At 44.2% G+C, this 27,695-nt stretch overlaps 2 protein-coding genes across 2 annotated transcripts in view; both read left to right on the forward strand.

Annotated features, from left to right (window-relative positions):
- LOC8029777 overlaps positions 1–16,031 on the forward strand; it is a 34,909-nt gene extending 18,878 nt beyond the window's left edge. Inside the window, exons 4-5 of the mRNA XM_002407454.5 lie at positions 10,281–10,391; positions 14,507–16,031. Of these exons, the coding sequence (XP_002407498.3) occupies positions 10,281–10,391; positions 14,507–14,584 (189 nt within the window). The 3' untranslated portion in view covers positions 14,585–16,031. The remainder of the gene's footprint in view (positions 1–10,280; positions 10,392–14,506) is intronic.
- A 4,308-nt stretch (positions 16,032–20,339) lies between these two features.
- Positions 20,340–26,594, forward strand: LOC115310555. Its single transcript, XM_029968977.4, has 4 exons — positions 20,340–20,939; positions 23,832–23,996; positions 24,808–24,903; positions 26,395–26,594. Exons 1-4 carry the CDS (start codon positions 20,778–20,780, stop codon positions 26,503–26,505), a joined length of 534 nt encoding a protein of 177 aa, XP_029824837.2. The 5' UTR covers positions 20,340–20,777; the 3' UTR covers positions 26,506–26,594.
- Positions 26,595–27,695: the final 1,101 nt, after the last annotated feature.

Consider the following 27,695-nt stretch of genomic DNA (forward strand, 5'->3'; position numbering starts at 1 on the left):
CAACCAACAGCGCAGTCAAGGCTACGGCGTTGGCGTAGCCTACATTGAGCTAAACGTCTTCACCATTGCTCCTTTTTGTTTGCTTTTACTTGTCCGGGCAAGCGTCAAGGGTGACGTCAGCAACGTTTCCTCTCGGCGTTCAGCTGTGTCCACGTGATTGGCGTAACGCGTCTGGGCACAGCGCGCTTCTTGGGAGCCATCCGGCCATCCCGCCGACCGCCGTCTCCCGCGTCACAACCGCCGTCGTCGTCTCACCCTTTGTGATTATTGACTCTCGGAGTTTCGTCCACACTACGTGCGCAGAACGATGCCGGAGTTGTGCAGACGTCATCGAATGTCGTAGAAACCAAAACGTGGTGAAGAGTGCGGTGCAGACGACACTTGCGCCTGGCACACGCCCGACACAACGGTGACCCGCTGGACCGCCCCAATCCCGCCCATCGTTGCTTAGAGGATCACGTGACACCTCGTAGCATGTGATAGCCATGTCTTGGGACGCCCGAAATCAATGTTGCCAGGCGGAGCCGAAGTTTAGGTTTCGATTTCAGCTCGTGTTTAAAGTAAGATTTACTAATATATATCCCATTTTTCGCTCAATAAATGACGTAGCGCCTTTTATTGATGCTTTTTAATATGGAATCACTCAGTATCCTGATATTTTCGGAATTGAGCGGAGTTGCCCTTTAGAGGTGCCTGTGGAGGTTTCTGAGATTGTCTTAATCACACAGCCCCGTTTTCTTACGTCTAACGTAAGAAAACGAGGATGTGTGAAGGGGCCCTTACAGCAGGTAACGTCGAAAGTGATCGAGACATCTGTGCTTTCTATAAAGCGTCGAAACCAGCTGAAGGAATAGACTTGCACGCGACATTCGAGGCACGGAGGTTCCAGTGACTTATAACTAGGGTTCCGTGATTTCGGATAAATCCGAAAAAAAAAAAAATTCGAAAAACACTTGCCGGTAACTTTACCGTCGTGTCTTATTGATTGGACCGTGCCGACGCTAGGATGATTTTCTATCTAATAATGTTCAAGGTATTTTTTTTCCTTGCCTTGAAACTGTCCAGTAATGAGATTCTTAACGAGAATGAAAGCCTTTTAGAAGTACTGCACGATCGTTCATAATTTGATCAAGGCATCCATAACGGAGATGTGCATAATAAAGAGACATCACTGTAACAGAAAGGCAGCCTATCATCTGAGACTGCTATGCATTAGGAACAATGAGCTAGTCTCATCAATACACTGAAACCACCGGACATATCCTTCACACATTCCAGTACTGCTCTTACAAACGGGCTTCCAGATGAGTAAAACAAACATCCTGGGCCGATTGACTTCTTTGAAGCACCAATCTTAGCACCCAGGCACTGGCCATGCCTGATTTGTCGGAAACCTGAAATCGTAAATAGCATTCTCACATGTTAATATTTCATTGACTGGGGCAAGGGGGGCCTTTTCTCGAAGCCCTGGTCACACCATGTGCGCTTGTGACTTGAAATTGCTTCGTATACACAAACCTGAACAGTACGGTCGCACCTTTCAGTGGGAACTTGCCAAGAAAAAAACAGATAAGCGACGCCATACATCCTTAAGTTGTCAGTTACTATACTTTTGTAAACAGGACTGGGGAAGAAGGGGGGGGGGGGGGGAGACTTAGAACTCAAGGGGAAGCACAACGTGAGTAATTTTGAAGTTTACTTACCATGCCTAGGATGCTCTTCTTGCCGCATGCAGTCAACCCTCGTAGCCACCAAGCCCATAGCCACCAAGCCCGTAGCCACCAAGCCCGTAGCCACCAAACCGTAACCACCAAGACCGCAACCACCAAGACCGTAGCCACCGAGACCGTAGCCACCAAGACCATAGCCACCAAGGCCGTAGCCGCCAAGGCCATAACCCCCAAGGTCGTAGCCACCAGAACCGAAGCCTCCAAATCCGCCCCTGTATGCGCCCCCCAAACCAGTGTATGCTACGACAGCACCTCCACTGCTAACTTTATTAACGTGGTGGACGCTCCTGACCAGGAAGGCTGGTCCGGCCACTACTTTTGACAGTCCAGCACCGCCACCTCCGTTGAGAAGAACAATGCTGCTTCCTAATCCAACTCCGTTGACTCCAACTGCGCCGTATGATCCGTATGGTCCATAGCCCCCTCCCTCCATAGCCAACTAATCCGCCAGCGAAAGCGGTAACCAGGAGGGAGCAAAAACAGAAGCTTGAGATCTGCAGCAGGACAGAAGCAGGATAGGCTTGAAATCAATTTTTATCTTTGTCAATCTAGTAAAGCGTTGCAATCTGACAATAATTTCATCTTTAGACTGGTTTATATGATAATGCAAGCCCATACTGTATGTTAGCGGATGAATATCTGTAAAGATCACGTCTGTTTTCAACATTCGTTGCATGTGACTCAAGGACATCATTTTCAACGCCATTCGAGGTAATAGAAGAACTACCTCATGACTATGTGAATTACAGAAAAATATAAACAGAGACATTGTAACTCTGGAGCGTGGGAAGATATGGCACAAGCTCGAACACGAAGATCCAGGCACCATCGACATCTGTGCTCTACTCGTGGTTCTACATAAGGTTGAGGCTTGTAAAATCAAATTTATCTTCGTTACGAACTTTGTGTTTGCGTTTGGTTTTGAGGTCCGTGTTGTTTCTGACCCGTTTCTTTTCAAGTTCCTGCATTACAATTTTTGTGCTAACCCAGCTCGTCGTCACAATTCAATTAACTATATTACTATCTTTTTTTCTCGATATCAACCCCATTTTTAAGCCTTCCTCTGGGATCCTCCGGCTGAGACAGTAGCCTCAATGGAAAGCACGGTATGATTATACTCGTAGGAATTCGAAAACAAAATTTCACTTCCTGAGCAACATATTCGCCCTTCTGTTAATCAATCTTCTTGGAACATTACACTGCTCCGAAGTGAAATCTAGTTTGCGTGCTAATATCAAGAACCTGCTGGGCTACCCTAACGTTTAAATCTATAATATTTCTTACGTGGATAATGAGATCCTCAGACAAAAATTTCCCCGTCAAACGTTTTAGTTCGCCCCATGTCGGGGCATGGAGGCGATTACCAGGGTGCGTGCATTCAAAATTCTGACCAATAAGCCAATTCTCTGAACCAGATCCATAACGTGGTGTACAAATAACTTAATACGTTGCCTACTTCACTCTATTCATTCCAATCAAACATACAATTATCAGATTTATGTTTCATATAACATCAGGCTTCTTCGTCAGATGAGGTATCTCCCGTTAAGTCATTCACGTATCTTCCGTCGGTGAGCATCGGCGAACCCGTACTTGCTACCTTAAGTGCGGGTTCGAATGGAATTCATTTTACTTCTGCAGATATTTTCACCAGGCTAGATGTCTCTGGTAAAGCGTCCAGCATCTCCAGCGTGAACATATCTATGCGTAACTCTTTCACCCTTACGCTCTGGTCACACACCGGACAGCGTCAGAAGGGACGAAGAGTGCTCTCGTTCAGCTCAAGGTACGCCAGAGCATCGAAGCACTGGACATGACGACAGTCCACGCCGCGGCACGGAACTTGGAGTCTTGTCTTACTCAAAGGGCAGCTGAGGGACACCGTCGGGGAATCCACGATGGCATCTTCGCAGTTTCCGCTCATCATCAGGTTATGCGCCAGTCTTTTCGTGGTGGCCACGTCATGGATGCTGTTGTGGCCTTCGGCGACAGAGCGCAATAACTTGTCCTTCGGTACCTTCTCTGCTACGTGAATGGCGACACTGAAGCCGTCAAGACTATCCAAACCCCCAACACGGAAATACTTGCATGTCAGACCAACGTACCTGCTTATATCAAGTATCTCCAGAGGTACGCCAAGAAACGACACGCGATTAATACGCAGCGTTACCTTGCACCGATCCTGTGCCACCGGTGCTGAAGTGTGGCTCATGCACAAAAACACGTGCTTCTTCTCGCCGTCGACGTTCAAGCCCTCACAGAAAAGTGTACAACTGAAGTGCCCATCGTAGCGACGGAATCTCCAATCATTGCGGGTGCCGCAAATTCGATAGAAAGGCAGAAGGGGCTGTAGACATCTTGCACCGGACGATGACATGACCGTTGAATTCAAATGAGGCGGCAACGTTTAAATCCGCCACAGCGCGGTAACAAGATACTTCCCTGAACCCCCGCTGGAGGCGCCCTCGCTACTTCACCCGAGAACGAGGTAGAAGGAGTTAAAAATCACCGCATCTCCACTTGGTGAATGATGTTGATTGGGGCGAAGCTCGGGTGGTGCTGATGATACTGATTTTGGTCATAGGTAGTGCTGATGGTGCCGTTTTCATTCATGTCAGTAGGATAATGTGTGGTTTTCTTCTTTTTCTTTTTTTAAGAAGACAGATGGGATGGCAACTCAGAGCCCCCTACTCTTTTTTTTTCTTCTTTTTCTTGATACTGATTTTGGTCATAGGTAGCGCTGATGGTGCCGTTTTCATTCACGTCAGTAGAAGAATGTGTGGTTTTCTTCTTTTTCTTTTTTTAAGAAGACAGATGGGATGATGGGATGGCAACTCAGAGCCCCCTACTCTTTTTTTTTCTTCTTTTTCTTGATACTGATTTTGGTCATAGGTAGTGCTGATGGTGCCGTTTTCATTCATGTCAGTAGAAGAATGTGTGGTTTTCTTCTTTTTCTTTTTTTAAGAAAGCAGATGGGATTAGGGTGCCTCAATGTGCGTCTGTCATAGGGTGAAGACACCCATTGTTGTATTGAAAACTGCCTGCGCGTGCCGAGTGGGCCTTAAAATGGCTCCAAAGCCCCGGGCAGGGCTAAGCGTCGCTCCGAACGAGATCGAAGCGCGTGCATTCTGGGCATAGAAATGGCCGCGATGCCGCCACCCTAAGACAGACGTGGCGAAAGTGTATGAAGGCACCCTAGATGGGATGGCAACTCAGAGCTCCCTATTTTTTTTTCTTCTTTTTGTTGTTTTATTTTTTTTAAATCTTTTTTTAATTTTTTTTTTTTTTTTTTTTTTTGCTCTCGCTGCTGAACTTACGAGCAGGAGCTCGTGAGCTCCTGCTCGTGAGCTCACCAGCAGGGGCACGCCGGACGGCGGACGGACACACGGACATGGCACTGTAGACATGGCTAGCCCCTAAGGAGCTTCGCCCCTAAAAATGCAGTTACCTTATAAGTTCGTTTGAGGCACTAGTCATCAGGTCCCTTTTTAAATTCCGTGCACACATGTATAGTGTTACTGTCAAAACAGTCTTGAACGATGCCTTGGGTTAAGTAAAATGCTACGGGAATAAAATGAACATATACGTTTAAAAGTACTCAGCTAAAATCGCTTGTTTTTCCTGGAAGTTGCCAGTGGCCGTGACTGCACATTGTTGTTAGTGACTGGATGGTTACACTAATTACTCGACCTCAGCCAAACAGAACTGGTTGGTTAATCAGGTTGACTCGAAAAGTGTTAGTCGCCTAAATGAGGGACAAGAAAAGGTTTGAGGGAGTCTAGAAAACATCAGTGCACAGCAGACGAAATGAACTCAACATGACTGATTTCCGCCTGCTTCGAAGCTCTATCGGGTTTGAGCACATGATTGATGCTTGCTAAACATTTTAAAACATGTCGAACCCCCATCACTTTAGAGGAGAAATACAGGAATGACGTTTACGCTGTCTGACTTTAGCGCGAGCCATCGCGTGAATTTGGATGCGCTCGCTCCTGCTTTGGAATGCGCCCAGGCTGCATTGCGCTCGAGCGGAAGGTGTACCTCTCATGTCTACCGGCTTGTGTTTGTAGCTCAGCGCAATAAAGGCAGCGTACTCGTACTAGAAGCCTGCCAACGTGGAGGTCCTTGTTAGGTAGCTCAAGTTTAAATGTGAATACAAAAAAAAAAAAAAGAAAAAGATTACAACGAAAATTTTTCGACACGACGACTCTCGTGTGTTTCACGATATTCTTATCGCATAAGATATTTCTGATAAGTGTCAACGCGTCTCAGTCGCACTTCGCAGAGAAGACTAGCTGGGAGGGTGATTTGGCCGATGTAAGCAAAACAGCTGTGCGTGATCACATGACGGGAAAAACCGAAACCAAACCAATGAGCTTAAAAGGAAGTGCATATTTGTCTAAACAACATATTTAATATAAATAATTTTCCCTCTGTCTCGTATAAAATAAATATGTAATTGTGCAAGCGAGCTGGACAAGAATGACGAAAATAATCCCAGGAGAAGGGGAACAAGAAGGACAAAGGACAAACACAAATCTCCAAACACAGCTATGTGACTGGTGCGTGACCGAAAAAATCCGCCTGGTCCGGGTATCGAACCCGGGACCTCTCCACTACAGGTGGAGCGCTCTACCAACTGAGCTAATCCGGGGTTAGACGTCAGTAGAGCAAACGGGTTTTATCAGCTGGCACCAGTCTAACACCAACAAGGGTGAAGCTTGCAATTTAAGGTTACGATTATAATACAATTACATGCAAAGGTGCAAGCGAGCTGGGCAAGAGTGACGAAAATAATCCCAGGAGAAGGGGAACAAGAATAACAAAGCACAAACACAAATCTCCAAACACAGCTAGATATGCTAGAGATTTGTGTTTGTCCTTTGTCCTTCTTGCTCTCCTTCTCCTCGGATTATTTTCGTCATGTGCTTGAAGTTTGAAAACTAAAATACGCTTAGGTTTCTTCGAGATTAAAAGAAGAACACTAAAAGTTACGTTGTTTCTCTAAATCTGACGTGATATGCCTCAGATCTACGGGCAGTCAAACAGCATATACATATCCGCCCCCACGCCTGCGCGGCGTTCCCTCTCCCCTTCCTTACTCTATTCTTTTGCGTGTTCCAAGTTGTAGCGCTTCGCTTTCTTTTTTTTTTTTTTTTTCCACATACCAGGTTTTTAACTACGAGGCTGGGGACGAGGGTAAACGAGAAAGGTCTTCTGTCGAGACCGGTTATAGCGAAGTCAACGGGAATCGGAAATGACTTCGCTATATTCGCTATTTCGTTATAACCGACCTCGGTTATAACGAAGTGCAAAAGGGAATGGGAAATCGTGATCGCTTCGCCGTAGCCGCTATTTCGTTATAACCGGTCTCGACAGTATATATGTAGCTTACGCGCGAACAACTGTAACTCTTCTACACAGTAAAAACATAAGTAAAAAAGATTTGTGTTGTAGTATGTAACGCCTTAAACAAGTCCAGAACTCCGAGTACGATTTCTCTTTGTTGATAACGCAGTTGGAGTAGACCAATAGGGGCTACGTTTACATGGATGCGAACGTAGCGCATCGCGTCGAGATTTGACTATTTTGATTGGTCGTAGATGGGTAGAAGAGGAAGAAGCAGCAAGACAGCGTGCGTGTGATTTGTCCCTGCTCGATTCGATGCGTTTCTATCGCATCGGTGTAAACCCAGCCAGAGACCCACTCAAAGCATCAGAAGTAGTGACGTGAACGTTTTCATAGAACGGCTATCAAAGCTGTTAGCGCTCACTCGCGCCAGCAATTTTGTGGTGTACGAGAACGTTATACCCCATTTACACGACCATAAAGGTACCTTTAGCTAAGAGACCTTTATGCCCAGCGGCGAATCAGTTCGCGATCCTCCGCGCGTGGCGTGTGCTCGCGACCCAAGAGCGTGGGCTGATTTGCCGATTGCAAAGGGACCTATGTTAAAGGTACCTTTATGCTTGCCGTGTGAATGGGGTATTATACCCTATTCACACGAGCATAAAGGTCTCTTTAGCTTGTGGGAAAGTTGCCTTGCTGCGTGCCCAACCCGGCGAAACAACACGGAGCCAGGATTTCGGAAAACGTGAAACTACATTTATTAGTAAATTGTAAACATGAAGTTAGTAATAACAAGCTCGTTGGTTGACACCGCCGCAGCGTGTACCTTTCGCTCCAGGCCCCGCTTCTCTCTCCTTTCGTCGGCGTCCCCGCTGCTGCTTTTATGCGTTCTTTCACAGGGGGTAACGCCCCCCGCGCTCTTTACACACAGTGTCGCCCCTATAGCGTCCACACAATCCCCCCCTCAAAAGTCAGGCATGTCGATGACGTGCTCGTCGTGGTCGTTTGACCTCAGAAGTTGAGGACGTTGCCTTCGTACGACGTCGATGGCCCTCTACAGCTCGTCGTGGTTCTGGAGCCTCGCAGCGCGGTCGGCAGCTTCCCGGGTCACGTGTAGGAGCCCCGCTCGGTGTGTTTCTCGAGCGAGCTCCGGGACTCCGCACAGCGAACAGAGGAGCCTCCGTTCCTCTGCGGTGTATTGCGCCGCTGGATCGTTGGGGTGGCGGTCCTCCAGTGTCAGTCCCCTGAAAGGCTCGGGGACGATGACGTGCGCCTCCCCGCGTTCTGGGCGTGGTTGTTCTTCGCAGGCTTGCCGGGATGCCCAGCCGACCGGTCCACCGTCGGTCTGCACCATCCATGTTGTCACGGTGGCTTGTGGCCGACGCCGGCAGCGGCGGCAGAGGATGTGAAAGTCCGCGTTGCCCTGATCTCGTCGTGATGGCCCCGGCCCCTGTCCTTGTGGCCTGGGTGACCGTGGTCGCCACCTCGAATGGGTCCCCCGGCCCTGGTGGCCGTGGTGGCTGATATGGCGGAAAAAAACAAACGCAAAGCAGACAAGAAAAGGGTGTGCGGCAACAGACGGTAACTCGACTAACGAAAGATGAACACGCCCCCAAAGCGTCGCCCGCGTGATTAAGCAATGCTTTGCGGCTCCAATTCAACGGGCAATCGCGCTGTCGTGAATACACGCAACGCCGACACGGTGCACTACTTCGAAGAGAAACGCCACGGTTGAAAAATCTTACCGAGCGATGAAACCCCAGACCCGCGTCAGTTCGACAGGAGGGCAGCAAAACACGTTGGGCGCCATGTGGGAAAGTTGCCTTGCTGCGTGCCCAACCCGGCGAAACAACACGGAGCCAGGATTTCGGAAAACGTGAAACTACATTTATTAGTAAATTGTAAACATGAAGTTAGTAATAACAAGGTCGTTGGTTGACACCGCCGCAGCGTGTACCTTTCGCTCCAGGCCCCGCTTCTCTCTCCTTTCGTCGGCGTCCCCGCTGCTGCTTTTATGCGTTCTTTCACAGGGGGTAGCGCCCCCCGCGCTCTTTACACACAGTGGCGCCCCTATAGCGTCCACAAGCTAAGGGACCTTTATGGCGAAAGGCATATCAGTTCGCGATCCTCCGCGCGTGGCATATGCTCGCGATCTACTAGCGCGGGCTGATTCGCTGGCTGCAAAGGGACCTATGTTAAAGGTACCTTTATGCTGGTCGTGTGAATGGGGTATTATACTGTCTCTGCCATGCACGCACGCTTGTGTAGTGCAAACATAGTCGAGGGAAACATGCTCGTGCCTTTTAGCGCCGAAATGTTTCAGTGGCGCCCTCTTATGGTTTCCGTTCGTGACGTGACGACCAGGATTTGCCTAGCTGTGATTGGCAGGATTTGCCTTGCCGTGAACCGGCGATTGGGCAGGTATTATCAGGAGGTCGTCTGGTTCAGTTTTTGGTTGGTATGAAAGGAAGGGAGGTAGCATGTGTCATTGGTTCAGTTTGAGATGTCGTTGATGGAGTGGAGAGGAGGTGCTTCGACCTTGGAGAGGAGGGTTGTGGTGTATATATAAGAGCGGAGGTGTTCAAATAAACTAGAAGCTGTGCTTGAGACTTGTTGTTGTTTTGTCGTTTTTTTTTTTTATTTTTCCGTGTCTCCGGTTTACGATGGAAGATTATCAGTATACTGGAAGTTATGGTTTCGCCAATCGCGAATGCGGACCGCAGCAACGCTTTTGGTCGCGCACGTCGCTAATAGACCATTTGCTGTATTACCCGAGCATCAAGGAGAATGCCGGGATTGGTGTTCCACGCGCCATACGCTCACGCCTTCCCCGTTTAAAATATTCGAAGTAAATAACCAAAATAAAGCGCTGACAAACGCGCGTGCAAGATGTCATTTGTTTTAGGTATTTGCTTTGGAAAGGTTGCTACTGCAGTGCTGACTCTAGCACGTGTGGTGCGTGGAACACCAATCCCTGCATTCGCCTTGATGCTTGGGTAATGTAGCAATAGGTCTATAGCCTATGCTCCGAACGCACATAACGTGAAACAAACTGTATAGATTTGGCATTTCATACGAGGTGCTGGATGATCAAGCCACGCGCTCGCGCCAGCAGCTTTGACAGCATTGTATACATTATGAATGAAACGTAGTACTCTTTGCGCTCGTCTTTTACGGTTCCTTCAATTTTTGTTTCCCCAGTTTTTCCTCTTCCATGCGTTTGGGTTCGTCCTCTACATCAGCGGTGGCATCGCAGTGCTTGCGGTGTTCACAGTGAATTCATCTTATTTTGGTGGCATCATAGCGGCAGGCGTAAGTTGTTTCTCTGTTCCTTTACTTTCTGCTTCACTTGACTTTGGGTGCTTCCTTTATACACCTTCCCAGCACTTACCACCCAGGTAAAAAATGACGAGCCACTGGGCTGGGGACGCGTCCGCGGCGTCTGACGCTCCGCAGAAAGGAGCTACAGCGCCTACCCAGAACGTGGTCCACAGCCCACTACCAAAGATGGCACCTTGTAGAAGGTGGTTATTAGAATGGCCTATATATGGCGTCAAAATTAATTAGATCATTTGAACTGGTGTAACTGACATGACGTCAGTCGGGGAAGCAAAAAAAGAAGAAAAGTAGCCGTTTGTTTTCGAAGAAGATAACAAGCTTTATAGCTGTCACGAAACCGCAGGCTTGGTTCTTCCTGATCCCCGTGTCTGCAAATATTGTGCAAATGGCTTATAGTTTTCGTTATCGATCCATACTTTTGCTTACCGTCGGAGCATGACTCATCTTAGCCAAGCCAAGCCAAGCGGCGATAGGATCACCGTCATGCATAATTTTGTCCTATTACTTTATACTTATTCCGCACAGTTTTGTTTTGTTGCTAATGTACTTGTATCAACTAAAACATTCCACCTTCATGTACCCGCAATTGCAAAAAACAACGGAAGTTTTTTTTTTTCTTCATTAGAGCATTTTAAATATTATATGCGCTGGAGCACTACTATAAGGTCTGGCATTAACATATTTATAAACTAAGAAACTTGTTCTATAACGATACGATTTTGCGATGGTTGGACTGCTACTTATTTCAACGCCAACAATTTGTTCACGTAGATGATGTTTCATCCCCCACAGTTCCAGTTTTATCAGGGGTGCCGCAAAGCTCTGCATGTACTCGGCCCGTTGCTATTTTTGGTATTTATAAATGATCTGGCAGCTACACTCTAAGAAATTCCTGCGCGTCTACATGCCCGCAAAACACTCGAAAAGCCAATATCTGTGATCTACGATATCAGCTCAGTGAATGATGAGGCGGAACATCTGTTTAGAGCTCAAAATGAAGTCTGCGCTGTGGCATTCCGCAATGCAAGCACGACGCTTTGCATTGTGTAATGCCACCAGCGCAGACTTCATTTTGAGGTCTAAACGGATGTTCCGTTTAGACCTAGAAATAAATTGTTAAATGGAAAATAAAGTAAAGAATTAAAAATTATTCATTTTTTATTTTTAATTCTTTATTTTATTTTCCATATAACAATTTATTTTTGTAAGTTTTTGTGTTTTAACTTTGACTTTTATTCCGTCCTTTTTCAAGTTTCTTTCCCGCGTAATTAGCGTTCTTGTGCCTCGCCTTCATTATTCCCGTAAACTAATACAACTTTTTTTCGGCACTTCACCCTTTTTTGTAGCGTGACTTTTTTCGCCATCAAATTAGAATATATATATATATATATATATATATATATATATATATATATATATATATATCAGTGTGTCGAACCGAAAAAAATACGGGTTCGGTTACGGTTCAGGTTCAGGTAAATTTATTTTGTTCCGGTTCAGTTCCGGTTCGATTAATTCGATCCGCGAACCGGTTCGCGAACCGGTTCGGGGCGCTGAACCGGTTCGCGAACCGGTTCGGAAATTATAAATGACAAATTGCAACATCAAAATAAATTTCAAATAAAACATCTGAAATCAGCACATACGAAACGGGATACATCGTAGTGTAAGGCTCAGGGATTTCTACCAGGAATGGTTTCTTTATGTGCACTCAAAGGTTACCTCACCGACGTTTACGCATTCGGACTTCATCTAATTGGGTCCGACGCAGTAGCTGTAAAATCCGCGACCTCCTTACAAACCCACTTACAAGTAGAACTCGCTAACTATATCCCGCCACCTCGGCGTGTAAGCAATTGAAGGAACCGTGGGGAGAAAATACAGCTTTCTTTATTTGAACTAGCCTTCGGTAACTCAAATTAAACCCTTAAAGAAGTTTTCATTAAACAAGATACGGAATATGAAAAACACTTCACCGAACGCAACGCCAGAAGGACGTAATAGGATAAATATTAAAATAGAAGAGTTCGCTGTCTCACAAATATGTTAGCTTCTAAGTGCCTATACGAAACCGGATGCATTATTATCAAACTCCACAGCCTTTTCTTTTCTCATTCCGATGGAAGCAAGCTTCAAGAACTCGCGCGTTCTAGAAACGTGTTATGAAATGAGCACACAGCAGCATTTAGGATTTACGAGATTGTAGGAAAATGAAATACTAAGACGCGATTTTTTTTTTTTTTTTTTGCACAGCCTTCCAATTTTCTTTTTTCTGTGCAAGCCGCGACCAGCGCAATACTGGTTCCTATGTCAAGATTCATGGATGCATCGTTTGTCAAGATTCATGGATGCAGCGTTTATATTCCTAAGACTGAGTGGAGAAGAAAAATATGTAAGCGAGGTGTGTGTCAGTTGACGGCACTTAAAAAACAAATGGCATTGATAGCACATTCATTGTCAACAGCGCGTGGCCGAACCGTTTTGACATGAGCCGGTAACCGTTATTTTTTTTCCGGTTCAGTTCCGGTTCGGGTTCATCGCGATAACAATATAACGGTTCGGGTTCGGGTTCAGTTCCGGAAAAAATACCGGTTCGGTTCCGGTTTTCGGTTCGGTTCGGTTCCGGTTCGACACCCTGATATAAAACGGTTCGGCCACGCGCTGTTGACAATGAATGTGCTATCAATGCCATTTGTTTTTTAAGTGCCGTCAACTGACACACACCTCGCTTACATATTTTTCTTCTCCACTCAGTCTTAGGAATATAAACGCTGCATCCATGAATCTTGACAAACGCTGCATCCATGAATCTTGACATAGGAACCAGTATTGCGCTGGTCGCGGCTTGCACGGAAAAAAGAAAATTGGAAGGCTGTGCAAAAAAAAAAAAAAAAAATCGCGTCACAGTATTTCATTTTCCTACAATCTCGTAAATCCTAAATGCTGCTGTGTGCTCATTTCATAACACGTTTCTAGAACGCGCGAGTTCTTGAAGCTTGCTTCCATCGGAATGAGAAAAGAAAAGGCTGTGGAGTTTGATAATAATGCATCCGGTTTCGTATAGGCACTTAGAAGCTAACATATTTGTGAGACAGCGAACTCTTCTATTTTAATATTTATCCTATTACGTCCTTCTGGCGTTGCGTTCGGTGAAGTTTTTTTCATATTTCGTATCTTGTTTAATGAAAACTTCTTTAAGGGTCTAATTTGAGTTACCGAAGGCAAGTTCAAATAAAGAAAGCTGTATTTTCTCCCCACTGTTCCTTCAATTGCTTACACGCCGAGGTGGCGGGATAGTTAGCGAGTTCTACTTGTAAGTGGGTTTGTAAGGAGGTCGCGGATTTTACAGCTACTGCGTCGGACCCAATTAGATGAAGTCCGAACGCGTAAACGTCGGTGAGGTAACCTTTGAGTGCACATAAAGAAACCATTCCTGGTAGAAATCCCTGAGCCTTACACTACGATGTATCCCGTTTCGTATGTGCTGATTTCAGATGTTTTATTTGTAATTTAGTTTGATGTTGCAATCTGTCATTTATAATTTCCGAACCGGTTCGCGAACCGGTTCAGCGCCCCGAACCGGTTCGCGAACCGGTTCGCGGATTGAATTAATCGAACCGGAACTGAACCGGAACAAAATAAATTCACCTGAACCGTAACCGAACCCGTATTTTTTTCGGTTCGACACACTGATATATATATATATATATATATATATATAATTTAAAGTTTAAAAGCCTAAAGGTTGAAAGGTTGACACTCCGTAATCGGTCAAGAGAATTTCGACATTTCGCAGCAACGTTTTGATGCAACTTGTTGCTGCAACTTCTCAAATAACTTCTTGAAGCGACTTTTTTAAGAACACTTTGATGCAACTTTTAAAGCAACTTTCTGAAGCAACCTTGTGAGAGAACTCTTTGAAGTAACTTTTTAAAGCAACGCATTGAAGCGCGTTTTTTTTTTTTTAAACAAAGTCCTTGAATCGACTTGCTGAAACGACTTTTGAAACTGTCGAAATAATTAGTTGAAACGGCAGTTACGATGTTTGAGTGTTTCTTATTAAATCATATGTTCTATTATTTTTTCAGGTTTTTGCGTTGATAGCGGCGGTCTGTCATCTCGTCCACGTTGCATTTTTGTACAAAGGATCTCGAATCCAGGGTTGATCGTGATTCCAGGGGTTCCAGCCGGGACAAGAAGTGTTGTTACTTTTGAGCTCACCTAAGGATTATGATAGTGTCATATCATTTCTTTTGCGCTGTGCTTTATTCCACAAGTGCTAGGACATCCTCTAAGACTTAGGTAATTGGAGATCAACGCTGCTTCAAGCTAACAGTCACAAAGTTGTTAAATATCCATGTCTGGATTTTCCGACAATTATCGTAAAATTGTCTATAGGACGGCTATTAAAGTTCTTGTGGAATACATAAAAATGAATGTATGATTAAATACTGCGTTGCTTTCAAGTTACGATAACACAAGGTTAAACTGTGTGAGTGTCTTTGCGTATATTGTTCAAACATGTATAGGTATTTCAGAGTTGCTATTAATGTTTAATAATGCATCGAGCATGGACCTCATGAAGTGCGGCCTCCGCTTGAACGTTGATAAACCTTTAGTTGTAACCCTGATAGTGTTCACTGCTTACTTAATAAAAATCGGCGGGCCCATGGTTTCCATATAACTTTTACTTTATATCCACAAAAACATTTTGTAACGGAGACAATTAGTCAGCAAAAAATGAGAAATTAAAAATTGCTCACTGTAATAACTAATATAACGTTTAGTTAACGTTTTGAACGCTCTCTTTACACGCGTGTGTGTAAGCTTTGTTTATTACTTTTAGTGTTTAGAGGCTATGCAGCAGTGCAAAATTGGTATGCAACGGAAATGGAAATCCACTGTCACCTGTCTTACTTTTTCAGCGTATTCCAAGATGGCATGCAGATGAACGAGTATTCAGTGTGCATTCATTGGAGTGTGCGATGCTTCTACACAATCAGCTCACGTGCCATTGGTGTAGTTGAAAACATTGAGAGCTGATTTTACAATGTGATTTCTTTACAAAGGAGCTCTCGATCAGTACATTTTTTTCATCATTCTAAAATTGTAAACAGGATCCAAAAAAAAAAATGGTACGTAACGGTTTTTTCTGATTTGAAATAAATAGTTCGAAAACACAGTGTTCTAAGCATCCCCCAAAAAATTGAATTGTTTAAAATCCTAGTCAGCTATATTTATTAGACAATAATGGGCTGACCAGTGTTTTATCAACACAGGACCGATCGTCTGTAATGGAAATCATAACAGTCTTTCTTCCAGAACGTCGCCTAATGCTCGCTAGTTACGTTTTACTATCATAGACTGTTTTCGTTTAATGTTGTTCGTTTATTTTCCCCACTGCCAATATTATTACCATGCGTTCTGAAAACAAAAATGTTACAACCATGAACTCTACACAGAAAAAGGATGGTACACGATCGGGGAAATCACAAGCCATGTCCCGTCGTGATTGATCTCTTGAAGTTGTTCTATCTCGTACAAAACTCTGTTGACATGCATATTGTGTGCTATATTGAGTCTCGGTCGACGCAATAAAACTAATTAACCAGTTTTGACATGTCTGCTATAGTAGTAAGGCATTGAAAGTCATTCCTGCTAAAACATTGTTTCCATTTTTTTTTATGTTTTTTACGAAAGCGAATTGAGAACAGTAGTGATACGAATTATGAAACTTACTAGGAGCATATCTACTGTACCATTCCCGAAGATTAGGAAGTTTTAGTATAGCGTGATGGACGAAACCTTGCATACGCAAAGAAGTTGAGTGTTCATACCGAGCTTGCGCCGAAGGCGAAGTTGGCTTTTGCGTGTTGCGTGCTTCCGCTATTTTAGAAAGTGTGCCTGCGGCTTGCAGAGCGTTTTGCGTGCCTTGAGTGCGCCTCTCGCGGCGTGCGAGACTCCGCGAGACTGCGGGGGAAAGCCGGTTGCAGGATGTGCCTTCGCTTCACGACTTGAGACAACATCGCGTTTCTGAGCGAAGTCCCCACATGCGGTGCTCTGAACGACTTGTCCAAGTTTCAGCAGGACTTCGCCAGGAATCTTCGATTTGCTACAGGAAGTGCATTCGCGGTCCTTGTGGCGCGGGTGTGATTTGACCGAACGCGCTTGCTGGTGCCATTCCGTCAATTCGACAACTTACGCGCTTGTTTGAAAACAAAATGTGCTCAAGCTATTCAAACGAAGGTGCTCATTGCTTTTAGACGGACTTTGGTTTGATTGTCGTTGATAATAATGAGTACTTTTCGGGCTAAAGCGCTGAAGTACATTTTGTTGTTTAAAACGGTGCAGCAAGCGTTTGCGTTCCGCGACACGTAACATTATCCTAAACCTCTGGCCGACGAAGTCTCTGGCAGCTTTTGAAGCTGCCAGTGACTGTAGTGGCAACCAGCATCGTTGAAGCTTACCTTTTAATTTTCTTTGTAGAGTTCCAAATGTTATATTTTTCGGAGCATTCGTTGATATCATGACATTCGCATTGTGACCAAACTGATTCCCATGCCACTAGTGAGTGACTGAGGCGACGTTGGTGGTCATGTGCCGTTAGGAGCGCAATGCGAAGGTGGTCTTGCTTGACCGTCTGGCACCTTTCCCGCCCGAAGCATCCAACGAGGAAGTGCGTAATGGTGGGAAAGGGAAGCCAAGAAAACAAGTCAAAGAGAGACAAAAAAAAAAAAAAAGAAAGAAAGAAAAAAGAAAATAGCGCTACGTCGGCGTGTTACAAGCAACATCGTAATGTTTTTGCTTTTTTTTTTTTACGACGAAAAATGCATAGACTTTGTTGGGAAGCTAAAAATAAACATCCCGCAACTACGTATATTCGTCACCTACAGAACAGTAATGAAAAGAGTTACGAATTTCCCACTTCACGTGATGACTTCAGTTGTTATTTTATTATAGCGTACACGTTTTAAACACAAGAGCCATCGTTTTTTTTTTTTTTTTGCAATTTGATTTTGTTAGAATTTTTTTGTGCAACTTATGAACTACGCCACAAACTTTCGAGGTAAGACATTCTTCATTTTAGTCACTGAGCACCTGACTGTCGGAAACCGCGCCGAGTAATGAATGTTGTATTAATCAAAGATCTGAAATAGATATTGCAATATATAACAAGCAGAACTGAGATTTGCCAGGTGATTGACATGAATCCCATCCGCGATGCGAACCAAACTTGTGCGCATTGACTTGCACAGGACGGGGGGGTCAAGGTTGACTGAACATTACGGTGTCCCATCCTTTAACCATCAATACCAAGCAAAGTTGTACTTTATGAAAACGTAAACGCAAATGCGTAAATCTCAATATAAGACATTCATTCTTTTATTGTAAATGTTAGCGAAAAAATAGTAAGCGTGCAGGCGAGCTGGTGAAGGTTAACCATGATTAGTTATACCTGAAACTCTGGTAAGAAAAAGGAAACATCAGACAGTTGAAGAGACAAAAATTGGCAAGGATACGTCGCCTTGTCCTTTTTTCTGTCTCTTAAACTGTTTGATATTCCCCTTTTCTTATTACACTCTCAGGTATAATTAATCATGGTTGTAATTGTTATGCGCCGAAATTTACTGTGTAATGCGCAAAGAGACTAGCTTTTCAATGTAGGCCGCTGACCTTTGCAGGAATACAACCGTGATCATTATAGCAAGCAAAAAAAAAAAAAAAAAAAAAAAACTTAAACAATTCAAAGGATGGAGTCTACGAAAAAAAAAAAGCTTTTAAGTTTATGAATTTAAAATTGCGGCTATAGGTATTTGTTCTTAAAGATATGGAAATTATGAAAAAAGACGTACACTCAATTTACCCCTTTAATGCGTGATATGAACAGGTCCATACCATGGTTACTGATCAATTATAGGGTAGAAACGAGGTATTTCTAAACTATTTCTGCTCGCCCATTTATTTTTGTGTTAGAAACCCCTGCGACTAGATACTTCCTCGCAATCCTTAGGATGAAACGGAACAGCTGTATCAAAACATGTTTCTTTTGCCTCTGGTTTTAAAATTGCCGGACCCACTTAAGATCTTTGATGTGTCGAAACATGGTGGCAACAAAAGCCGCATAGCCAACTAAGGGCGCTTAATAAACATTTGAATTTGAACTGCACAAAATACGTTGAGGGTCCGTGCTTTTGGGCCCGATCTTCTTTGGAGCTCTGCACCGCCGCCTTCTGCTGTTTTGTCACGGTAACGTTTTTTCACTGTGCTGTTTTGTACCTGAAATAGTTTTTCGTTTTGTGTGTGCCATCCTGACTGTGCTGTTTTGGCCGAGTGCTGTCTTGCTACGGGATGTTTTGTCACGAGCTCGGAAAACACTGCGTATCAAGTGTTATCTCATCCGAACAGTAAAGGTCATCGAAGCAGGTTATCAAACATCAGCGGAAGGCGAAGTTACATCAGTCACTTTCAGGCACTGGAGAACCTACTCAACGGTATCGCACCGAGAGGTTCGACGTCAATTTGATTGCAGCAGTAGCTGAAGCTTTCCAGCTCCTTAATGATTGCTTGATACAGACGTGTTGGCGTTGGTATTGCCAAAGTACACTGGGTTCATTTCTCGTCGAACCTTGGAGGTAAGACCGGCAGGCTGCGGTAAGTCTGTAGTCACGTAGACATGTCACCAGTTGTTTTGAGCAGATTGGAAGAATTTTTGTACCAATAGATAAAGAAATACGAAGATCCAGCCTTTACAATTCGAGGTTTTTGTAAACCGTGCGGGGTTGCTACCCTGCTGTATTCCTTATTAGGCGAATAGTGCTAGAAATTATCTTGAGTCTTTGATATGCACACATATATGATAAATGTTTTTATAGATGGTTTCACCTCACGGGCAAGCCTTGGGTCATACATTTCATTTCGACGAATGAAATATTTTTCGGAGCATTTTAAAATCTGGAGTGTAGGCTGAAGATGCTGTGTTCAGGACATTGGGCGTTGAAGCGAACGGAGCAGAAACTCATGTTTCTTCCACCGGACGCATGTCGCACATCTTACTGATGCCCGTTTCTATGAACTTAAAATCGATCGGCTTGCATATATTTACGGCGTTTTTAATGTTATCCGTCTCCTTTTCATCATATTGTCGAAGATCGGTAAGCTTTCAAGCGTGCTATTTAATATATTTTAATTAGCTTTGCGTTTCTATAAGCTTAAGGTTAGTTATTTCCTTACACTATCAAATCATTGTTATATTTTACAGGTTCTGAATTTTTAAATGTCGGGGACTTTGAAAATATTGCAACTCCGAGATAAAGTTTCTGAAAAAAAAAAGGCTATTTTTTTACGTCCTGCTTGATGCACCAGGGATGCATCAGCTGAAACGAAGAAGAAATGTATTATTCTCTTTGTGTGGACAGCACAAAAGTGGGGTAAACTGCTGCTCTTCATTACGGTATGACTCTCCTGATCTGGGGGACTTGCCAAACACGATAGTTAGGTGCAAGTGTTGTAGGCTGCAAATACAAGAAATACACTTTCTCTCTAAGACGTCTCTGCGTTTAGTCAACGATCATATGGAAATACCACGAATAACGACCAGAGAGGTTGCAGCTAAAGTTGTGGTTAAGTCGTATTTGAATCTTGTAATTTGCTAAGATCTTCACTGCCTCCTCGCATACTACGGGAAAAGGCAGGCACGAGATCTTTACATGTAAAGCCTTACTTAAATTGGGTCTTGCACGGAACCTCGTTATATTGCCTTGCTGCAAACGTTTTGACTGTTGGGCTCGTCGTTGTGCACGTCCCACTGAAAAAAAAAACAAAAAAAAAAACTAAAATGATTGTAGTGACCCAGGTCTGATTTCCTTTTTGCGATTGGTGGAAAGGTATGATCACCAGGGTTTAAAGGTAGACAGTTATGAGGTTGAACCAAAACTCTATACAACCGTAATAAAAATATCACTGCCAGACGACTATAGCTATGGCTTAGCGTACAGTATAGTAACCCACAAAATACACCGCCGGGGATGATAGACTTAATAATTTAACTTTTGGGACTAACAGCATAGGTATATGTTTAAAATCACATTATGTAGTTCGCAAAAATACTGCAAACAAAAAAATATATACATGATCTTTAACAGTGAAATGCTTCGCTTCACTAATTTCATAAAGCGTTATTAACAACCGAGAACGTTTTGTTTCCAATCCTCAATGCAGCCGACGGATGTCTAAAATGAATTAGTTTTTATGTGATGCAGATATGTCTTCATTACTTTGTGTTCCTCGAAACTAAGCGGACACATTGATCAAAATGCGTACCTTCGACACAAGCAAACAGCGCATACTCAGCCGTATTTAATGCGCCTACGCAGGGTGAAAACAGCGATTATGTCGTCCGCACCGACTCGGCGTGAGACCACGACGACAGCAGCACCGAATGAGAAATCACATTTCTGGAGCGGTGGTTTTAACAGACGTTTCCTGTCCAGTGTCAGTAGTTTCCTAACGTTGCTCGAGCTGGTGAGTAGGTTTAGCAGTTTAAAAAAAATATTAATAATGTTTTCAGGAACACCCGTCCTGTTGCCTTTGTTAGTGTTTGGGGAAATTCGAACCACTGATTGGTAGGAAAGGGTACTCTTTTCTTTTTTTTTTTTCGGTGCTGTTATTAGGGCATAAAAAAAGTGCTTTTACACACATAAAGACGCCTTTTATTTCAGTGAAACTTGCTAACTTACCTCCGTGGAATCTCTTAAAGCATATGAGTTTAATTATACAACCGCGAACACTACTGTGCGCGCGGCAACTACTGCGCGCGCTGCAAAAAAATGAAACAGACAAATAAACTATGCTCCCTCTTGCTCTAGTGAAGCACAGATGAAACTACGTAATAAAGCCACGGGTCTAAATTCACTAAAAAGCGCAGCACGGGCGTGGTGCTCGTGGCATCATAGTCACATTTAGGGATGGGGTGAAGCTCCGGAGGTTCGGTTTCGGACTATATCGGAAGATTCCGAAACTTTTTGGACGAAGTTTCGGTTGTCATAAAGGTTCGACAGTTTCGTCGAAATCTAGCCAACATGACATTGTTCCTTTTCGTTTTGTGGGCACTGTGAGTGTTTTAAAGACTAAACATTGATACAGTTCGAAATTCGATCAGTTTTAGTTTATTTTCGGCGTTATAGCAATGCATACCAGGTTGCCCGCGGTGTGTGAGGGATCTTCGTAGATCCTACGATCATGTGTTGAGGCTTGCGGGCGTGTTGACCTATCGTGCGCGTTCTTGATCCGTGCTCGAAGTGACGGCTGAACTGACGGCCGGAGTTCAACAAGCAAAGCCCTATGGTAAAGCTCTATGGTAGCTTTTGCCTGTCCAAGTGTCAGAGCTCTAGGTGCAGTGTGCAGGTCTCCCGAACATGTCGGTCACGAATCACGGTTGATTTATCAGTGATTTCATATCCACTCTGGAAACACGCTGCTAGTGGTCTTCAGCAGAGCATTCTGTGTGAAAGGCGACTAACTGTAATGCGCAAGCAATAAACGTCTTCGGGTAAGCAATAGATTAGTATATTTCTGAAGAACTAGGAATAAGTTACATAGTCACTGCAGCAGATAGTGACACGAAACGAAGCGAACTTCGTTAATCTGTATATACTGTGCAAATGGCTTTAGCTTCGCGAAGGTCTGTCACCGCCTTTTGTTTGCAGCCTGTGCTGCTGAAGAATAGTCGTTCGGTGCGTCCCTTTGGAAAGGTACGTATATAGGTACCCGCGTTGATGCTGCACTAATCAACACTATAAAAAAAGTCTGCGTCTACTTTCACGCACAACACTCGGAGAACCAATCAGCGCAACTAACGGAGGCAGCTCAGCGAATGACAATGCCGAAACATATGTTTAGACCAAAAAACGCAGACTGAGTTGTGACATTAAGCAATGCAAAACGTCACGCTTTTCATTGCTTAATGTCACAACTCAAGAGTGCGTTTTTTCGGTTTAAACATCTGTTTCGGCATCGTAATTCGCTAAACTGCCTCCCTAAGTTGAGGGGATTGGCTCTCCGAGTGTTGTGCGCGAAAGTAGACGCACAGACTTTTTTTAGAGTGAAGTTCGTTGGAACCAACTCTACGTGGATCTACTATACTTCGTCTCACCCTACGATGAACTAAAGGCAAAAGCCACGGGCCGCCAGGTCCGATCACGTTCCGCGCTAACCTATGACATGCTCAGCATTGATTAGGGGTGAACGAATGATGCTCCGAACCCAAAAGCGCTACATCATTTCTATCGCTTCGACGCTGCAAAGAGCCTGCACGTCGTGGCTTATTTTTGTAATTTAAAGTTGTTGAGTCACTTATTGCTATTCATTTCGAACCACTGTCCGCCCATCCCCACCAATGATACGAGACGCGGGCTCCGATACGTGCCTCGAAGCGAAATAGCACACAATTTCTAAGTGGCTCGTGATTGGATCTGTCGGTCCGTAGCTTTTTCCTTTAGTCCATCGTAGGGTGAGACGAAGTATATGTTTATTTCTTATAAACATGATACACGTCTACAGTACAGGAGGTTTCGGGCAGCACGTGCGCATATTTTTGATTGCGCAACGCAGCTGGCGGAGATCTTCCGACACTGTCATTTCCACATGCCACTTGTGTTGCGTCAACGTAAGCCGCAGCGTTCCCGGAGCCTGGAACGAACATCACACACGTCGTCGAGCTATTGATGCGATGAAAACGAGCGTTGCGGTTTGTGATAATCGATTTCACCTATCTGCCCACTTTGTTTTGGTCACGTGACGACGTGACTATGGAAGTTGTGAAATCGAGGCCATTTTGACCAACGACACGTGTTGTCCGTTATTTTATTTCTCCGGATGTCAGATTTTATCCCAACAAGCCTTTTTTGTTAAATTAGGTATTTATATTTAAAACTGTAATTATTTAACGTAGTTCATAAGATTGTTTTGTTAAAAAAAATGCCATGCTCACTAATGTGGTCTGGCTACACTGGCAACGCTCCGAAACTATCCGAACCTATCCGAAACACACCGATGTTCGGTCGTTCTTCCGAAACTTTTTGAACCCCTTGTTTTGTGTCCGAAACATGTTTCGAGAAAATGGCTCGTTCCATCCTTAGTCGTATTTCAAAGAACTACTCAAATCCGACTTAAGCACGGGTCAAAAATAGGTTTCTAAAACACCAGAGCCTTCCCTGTGCTCACCATGACCGCAAGCTTTTCAAGGGTACAAGGTAAGGGTATACGGATTCTATAATAGAATCCGTATACAAGGTCACGCTAAAGGCTACGGGCTGAGTGGGCCACTAGGTTGCATTCGTTTTATACTACATTGAGCTAACTGTAGCAGGCACCTTTTGAAACTAGGGGTGACTGCATGCTTACGGTTTATTTCAGAGTCTTGGGATCGCCACGTTTGAGCTGCTCTACAACGTCACTGGGCTCAGCACCGGCGGCAATTTACTGATGCTCATATCGTTTTCCTACGGGCTGACGTGCCTCTACGTATTTCTTTCAGAATGTTTTTCTCCTACGGAGACCCTGCTGTCCAGCACACTTTTTGTAAGTCCTTTCAAACTGATGTCTAGGTGTGCGGACATTCTGGAAAGCTTGAAGCACGCAAAACCTGAAAAATGCGACCTGAATGAGTATTTTTTTTACCTATATTATACGCAAATCCCGAAGCATTTTAACGTCTGAGGTATCAAGAGAGGTGACCTACTTGTAAAAGCGAGACGTTCTGAACATTCAAACAAGAACCTCTAAAGCCGGGGTCACACTGTTCATGCACCATACAAAAGGACAGTCTGCATACAGATTCGAACGCTAGTCACAGCGAAATTTGTGCTTCGAATGCCGCATGGCCATGAGTTTAAGGAGAAAACTTTGCACGCGGCATTCGAACCACGGATACTGCGGTGACTCCTGTTTTCAGACTGTCTTCTGGAATGTATGAACAGTGTGACCCCGACTTCAGAGCATACTCGCACACAGTCAGACATGTCTCCCTTAGCAGACGCGACCCTTCACAAAAGTGACTGGTCGCTGCTGATCCAATGATTCGAGGCCTCCACATTTTTCGCTTGCTCTCCGAGCGTCTATTGGACACGAGTGGTGCGTCAAGGTTCGGCGTAAACTCGGATCCACTCAGGGGCTGGTAACAGTGCCCAAAAAACGGTGACCGGCAATGTTGCTTGACGTTTTTTTTTTGCTGTTGTTGTATAAGGTCTAAATAATCTGCCGAGCTGACATAATCCTACCCGCGGCGTCAAAGGAGCTTTGGTCGATGAATTAAGAGGCGATCGCCGCGACACCTTCCGTCGCGTACGTCTAAAATACTATGCATCCTAACGCCATTTTTCTTCCAACGCAGTTCTTCTTGTTCAACGTGTTCGGGACAGTGATCTACCTTGCTTGTGGGTTCGCCGTTGTTCTCGAGGCACAACACGCGGAAACAGTGATGGCAGGGGTAAGTTACTTGCTTGTTTAGCTCGCAGGTCATTATATATTTGTCCTGGATAGCCTTGGAAAATACAAATATGTAAAAAAAAAAAAAAAGTTACGCAACGGAAAGCTAATTGGCGCTTTCAGTTTTGCAACACCGTACAAACTATTCGCCTTTTCCATTTTAATGTATGCAAGAAAGGTCCTTTTCGGCGTACACATGAAGTGCACCTGTTGTTCTTCAAAATACGGGTGACAATAAGTAGAAAAATGCATGAAGCCCGTAGGAAGAATTTCATTTGTCCATGAAGCGCTGAAACGACAGTTCAAAGCTGTTTCCTCGCGCGCCTCGCTCGAGACGTGGACAGCTTCTAAGGCAGTGGCGCCAGCTACCGACCGCTGCATTAAATGTGCGCGTTGTGTCAATGGCTGTCTCACAGTTCATGGCTGTGTTCAAGGCCTCCAAGATTTCCATTGCACGAAAGATCTTTTGGTTCGCGGTTCCGGCAACGGAAACCGTAAAGTGGAGGCGAACACATTCACGCGCACTAAATCCGGCAGAGATGTCGAGGAGGTCGTGTTTTACTCCGGAGGCCTAGTTCTAAATAAAAGCATAGTACACACAGTGTTGTAGGTGTTACTGAAAAAAAGTATTGAATAAGTTACTGCGTTACCGGTAAAACCGTTACTTGCTACGCGTTCCCGCCGAGAAAACACTCACGCGCGCACACCGCACTCATACGCGCACTCATACACGCATTTGGGCGTATACTCAGGCACACACATGCGCACGCTCATATGGCACACTAACGCGCTTGCATACACACACTCGCACAGATCTTCTTCCCTGAACATTGTCGCACGCCCGACATACATACTCGTGCGAAGACACGTACCGAAATAAAACTAGAATTATTCTGTGAATGAATTACATAGCGCGGGCCAATTAGATCACAGAGCCTTCTTGGGCACTAAAGCAAAAAGCCTACAATTACGCTCGGAAAGAAAATCACTTTAGATGTTGTCATCCAGGTGATGGCGCGCTTAATCGTGTGTTTTCGTTTGTTTAGTTTCCAACGACATTTCTATAGAGAATATTTTGTAAAATTTAAGAAGTACGTGGAGAGTTTTACACCGTGCAAAATAAGAACGGCAAGAAGGGGTTCCAATAGTGGGCGCAAAACGAGTCTCTGCAGCGCAGGAGGAGGAAAAGGGTTGTTGAGGCGTTGAAGATTGCCTCTTTCTAAAACACGGTGCTTCTATTTGTATTTTCGAAACACAATTTGTACTTCGTCTCTCTAAAGGGAGGTTTTGCACACCATAGAACTCGAGTATTCGCGCCAGTACCCCCTACCTCTTTGTATGCAACTATAGATTTGAACTTTTGTAAATGTTTTCTTCTTTTCTTTTTTTCTTTCTTAATCCCCCGTTTCGAGCAACGACTAAAGTTTGGTCAGCGGCGCGTTTTCACGCGAAGGGAATATACACTAACCTGTTTTTCACGCCTTTGTTGCAGGTACTTGCCCTGATTTCCGCTTTCAGCCACCTTTTCCACATGTCCAAGAGCAACGATTCGAACACGGTATCTACGCAAGGCTTCCAACACCAACCGAGTCAGCCAAGTTGAGATCGATGGAAGTCGTTATGGGACTTGGGCGTCGAAATATAGTGATATTTTCTCAATTTATGAATAATAGATGTATTCAGATGGCGAAACACGCTTATATATACAAACATAAAAAAGAAAAAAGAAAAAAAAAATATATATATATATATATATATATATATCACGGAGAACGTTTACGGACAACCACGTTCTCCGTGTTTTTTTATTGTTTATATTTGAAGTGTTCATAATTACAACGAGCTCGTTCTTACGCATTTCTATATGTTTTGAAGGGGGGGAAAACGGGCGCGGTCTCCCAGTAAACGTGTCGGTTTTTTCGAGGACGGCAACAGCATTGTAAATTCGAGATCGACGAAACTCAAATAATACGAGAGTGATAATCCATGAATCATAATAGGATAGTCATAATATGATTGATTAGTGAACCCCCAAAAACAAAGGCCGCGGTGAGGATGCACTTTTAGCTCTGCTTGACTGGGTCTGACGAATCGTAGCGTCGGCGGCGGTTGGACTGAGCGAAACGGATGAGGGTGCGTTGTCCAGCCGTAACGCGCATAAAAAAAAAAAAAAAAAAAAAAAAAAAAACACCGACAATTCAGCGATATAAATTTCGTTGGGGGGCGCGGAGCACTAAATTGTCCTATCAAGGCACTTTCGTTTGTGTAAAAAAAAAAAAAAAATAAAAATAAAAAAAACCCGCTTAATAGAAAGTTGATTATAGGAGAACGCCCCCAAACCAAACGCTGCCACGAAATTCCCTGATGTAAGCTCTTTTACCGCTATTTCTCTGGCTCCCGGCCAAACTACCTGGCGAGGTTTCGACTATACGGCAAGAAAGTTGATCTTTCGAGCTTGTAGTCCCGGTAGATAGACAACGATTATTTAAAGCGTTGTCTTTCAGCTTTTACGAAGCCGAAAAAACAACAACAACAACAAAAAAAAAAACGAATTTTGACGTATAAACACACACACACGCACACGCACGCACTGACACATCCACCTTGCCCTTTTGCCGGGAGAGGAGCCTCTTGTTCCTCATACCCAAGTTTTTAACTTCCCAAACAGCATTGGTCTATTACAGCACATTTAAGACAGTGGATTTTTTTGGTATTGTTCGCATCTCGTGAAACATTTTAAACTCTCATATCATGCCTCACCTTTAACCATATAGCATGGACCGCAGTTCTTTT

This window comes from Ixodes scapularis, unplaced genomic scaffold (genome assembly GCF_016920785.2).
Source record: "Ixodes scapularis isolate PalLabHiFi unplaced genomic scaffold, ASM1692078v2 PGA_scaffold9__187_contigs__length_104089568, whole genome shotgun sequence".
In the NCBI taxonomy this organism is placed as follows: Eukaryota; Metazoa; Arthropoda; class Arachnida; order Ixodida; family Ixodidae; genus Ixodes; species Ixodes scapularis.

Coding starts and splice junctions, on each gene's coding strand:
- LOC115310555 (XM_029968977.4), top strand. CDS start 20,778: ATGCGCCTACGCAGGGTGAAAACAGCGATTATGTCGTCCGCACCGACT. Junction 20,940..23,831: donor TCCTAACGTTGCTCGAGCTG/GTGAGTAGGTTT, acceptor GGTTTATTTCAG/AGTCTTGGGATCGCCACGTT. Junction 23,997..24,807: donor TGCTGTCCAGCACACTTTTT/GTAAGTCCTTTC, acceptor CTTCCAACGCAG/TTCTTCTTGTTCAACGTGTT.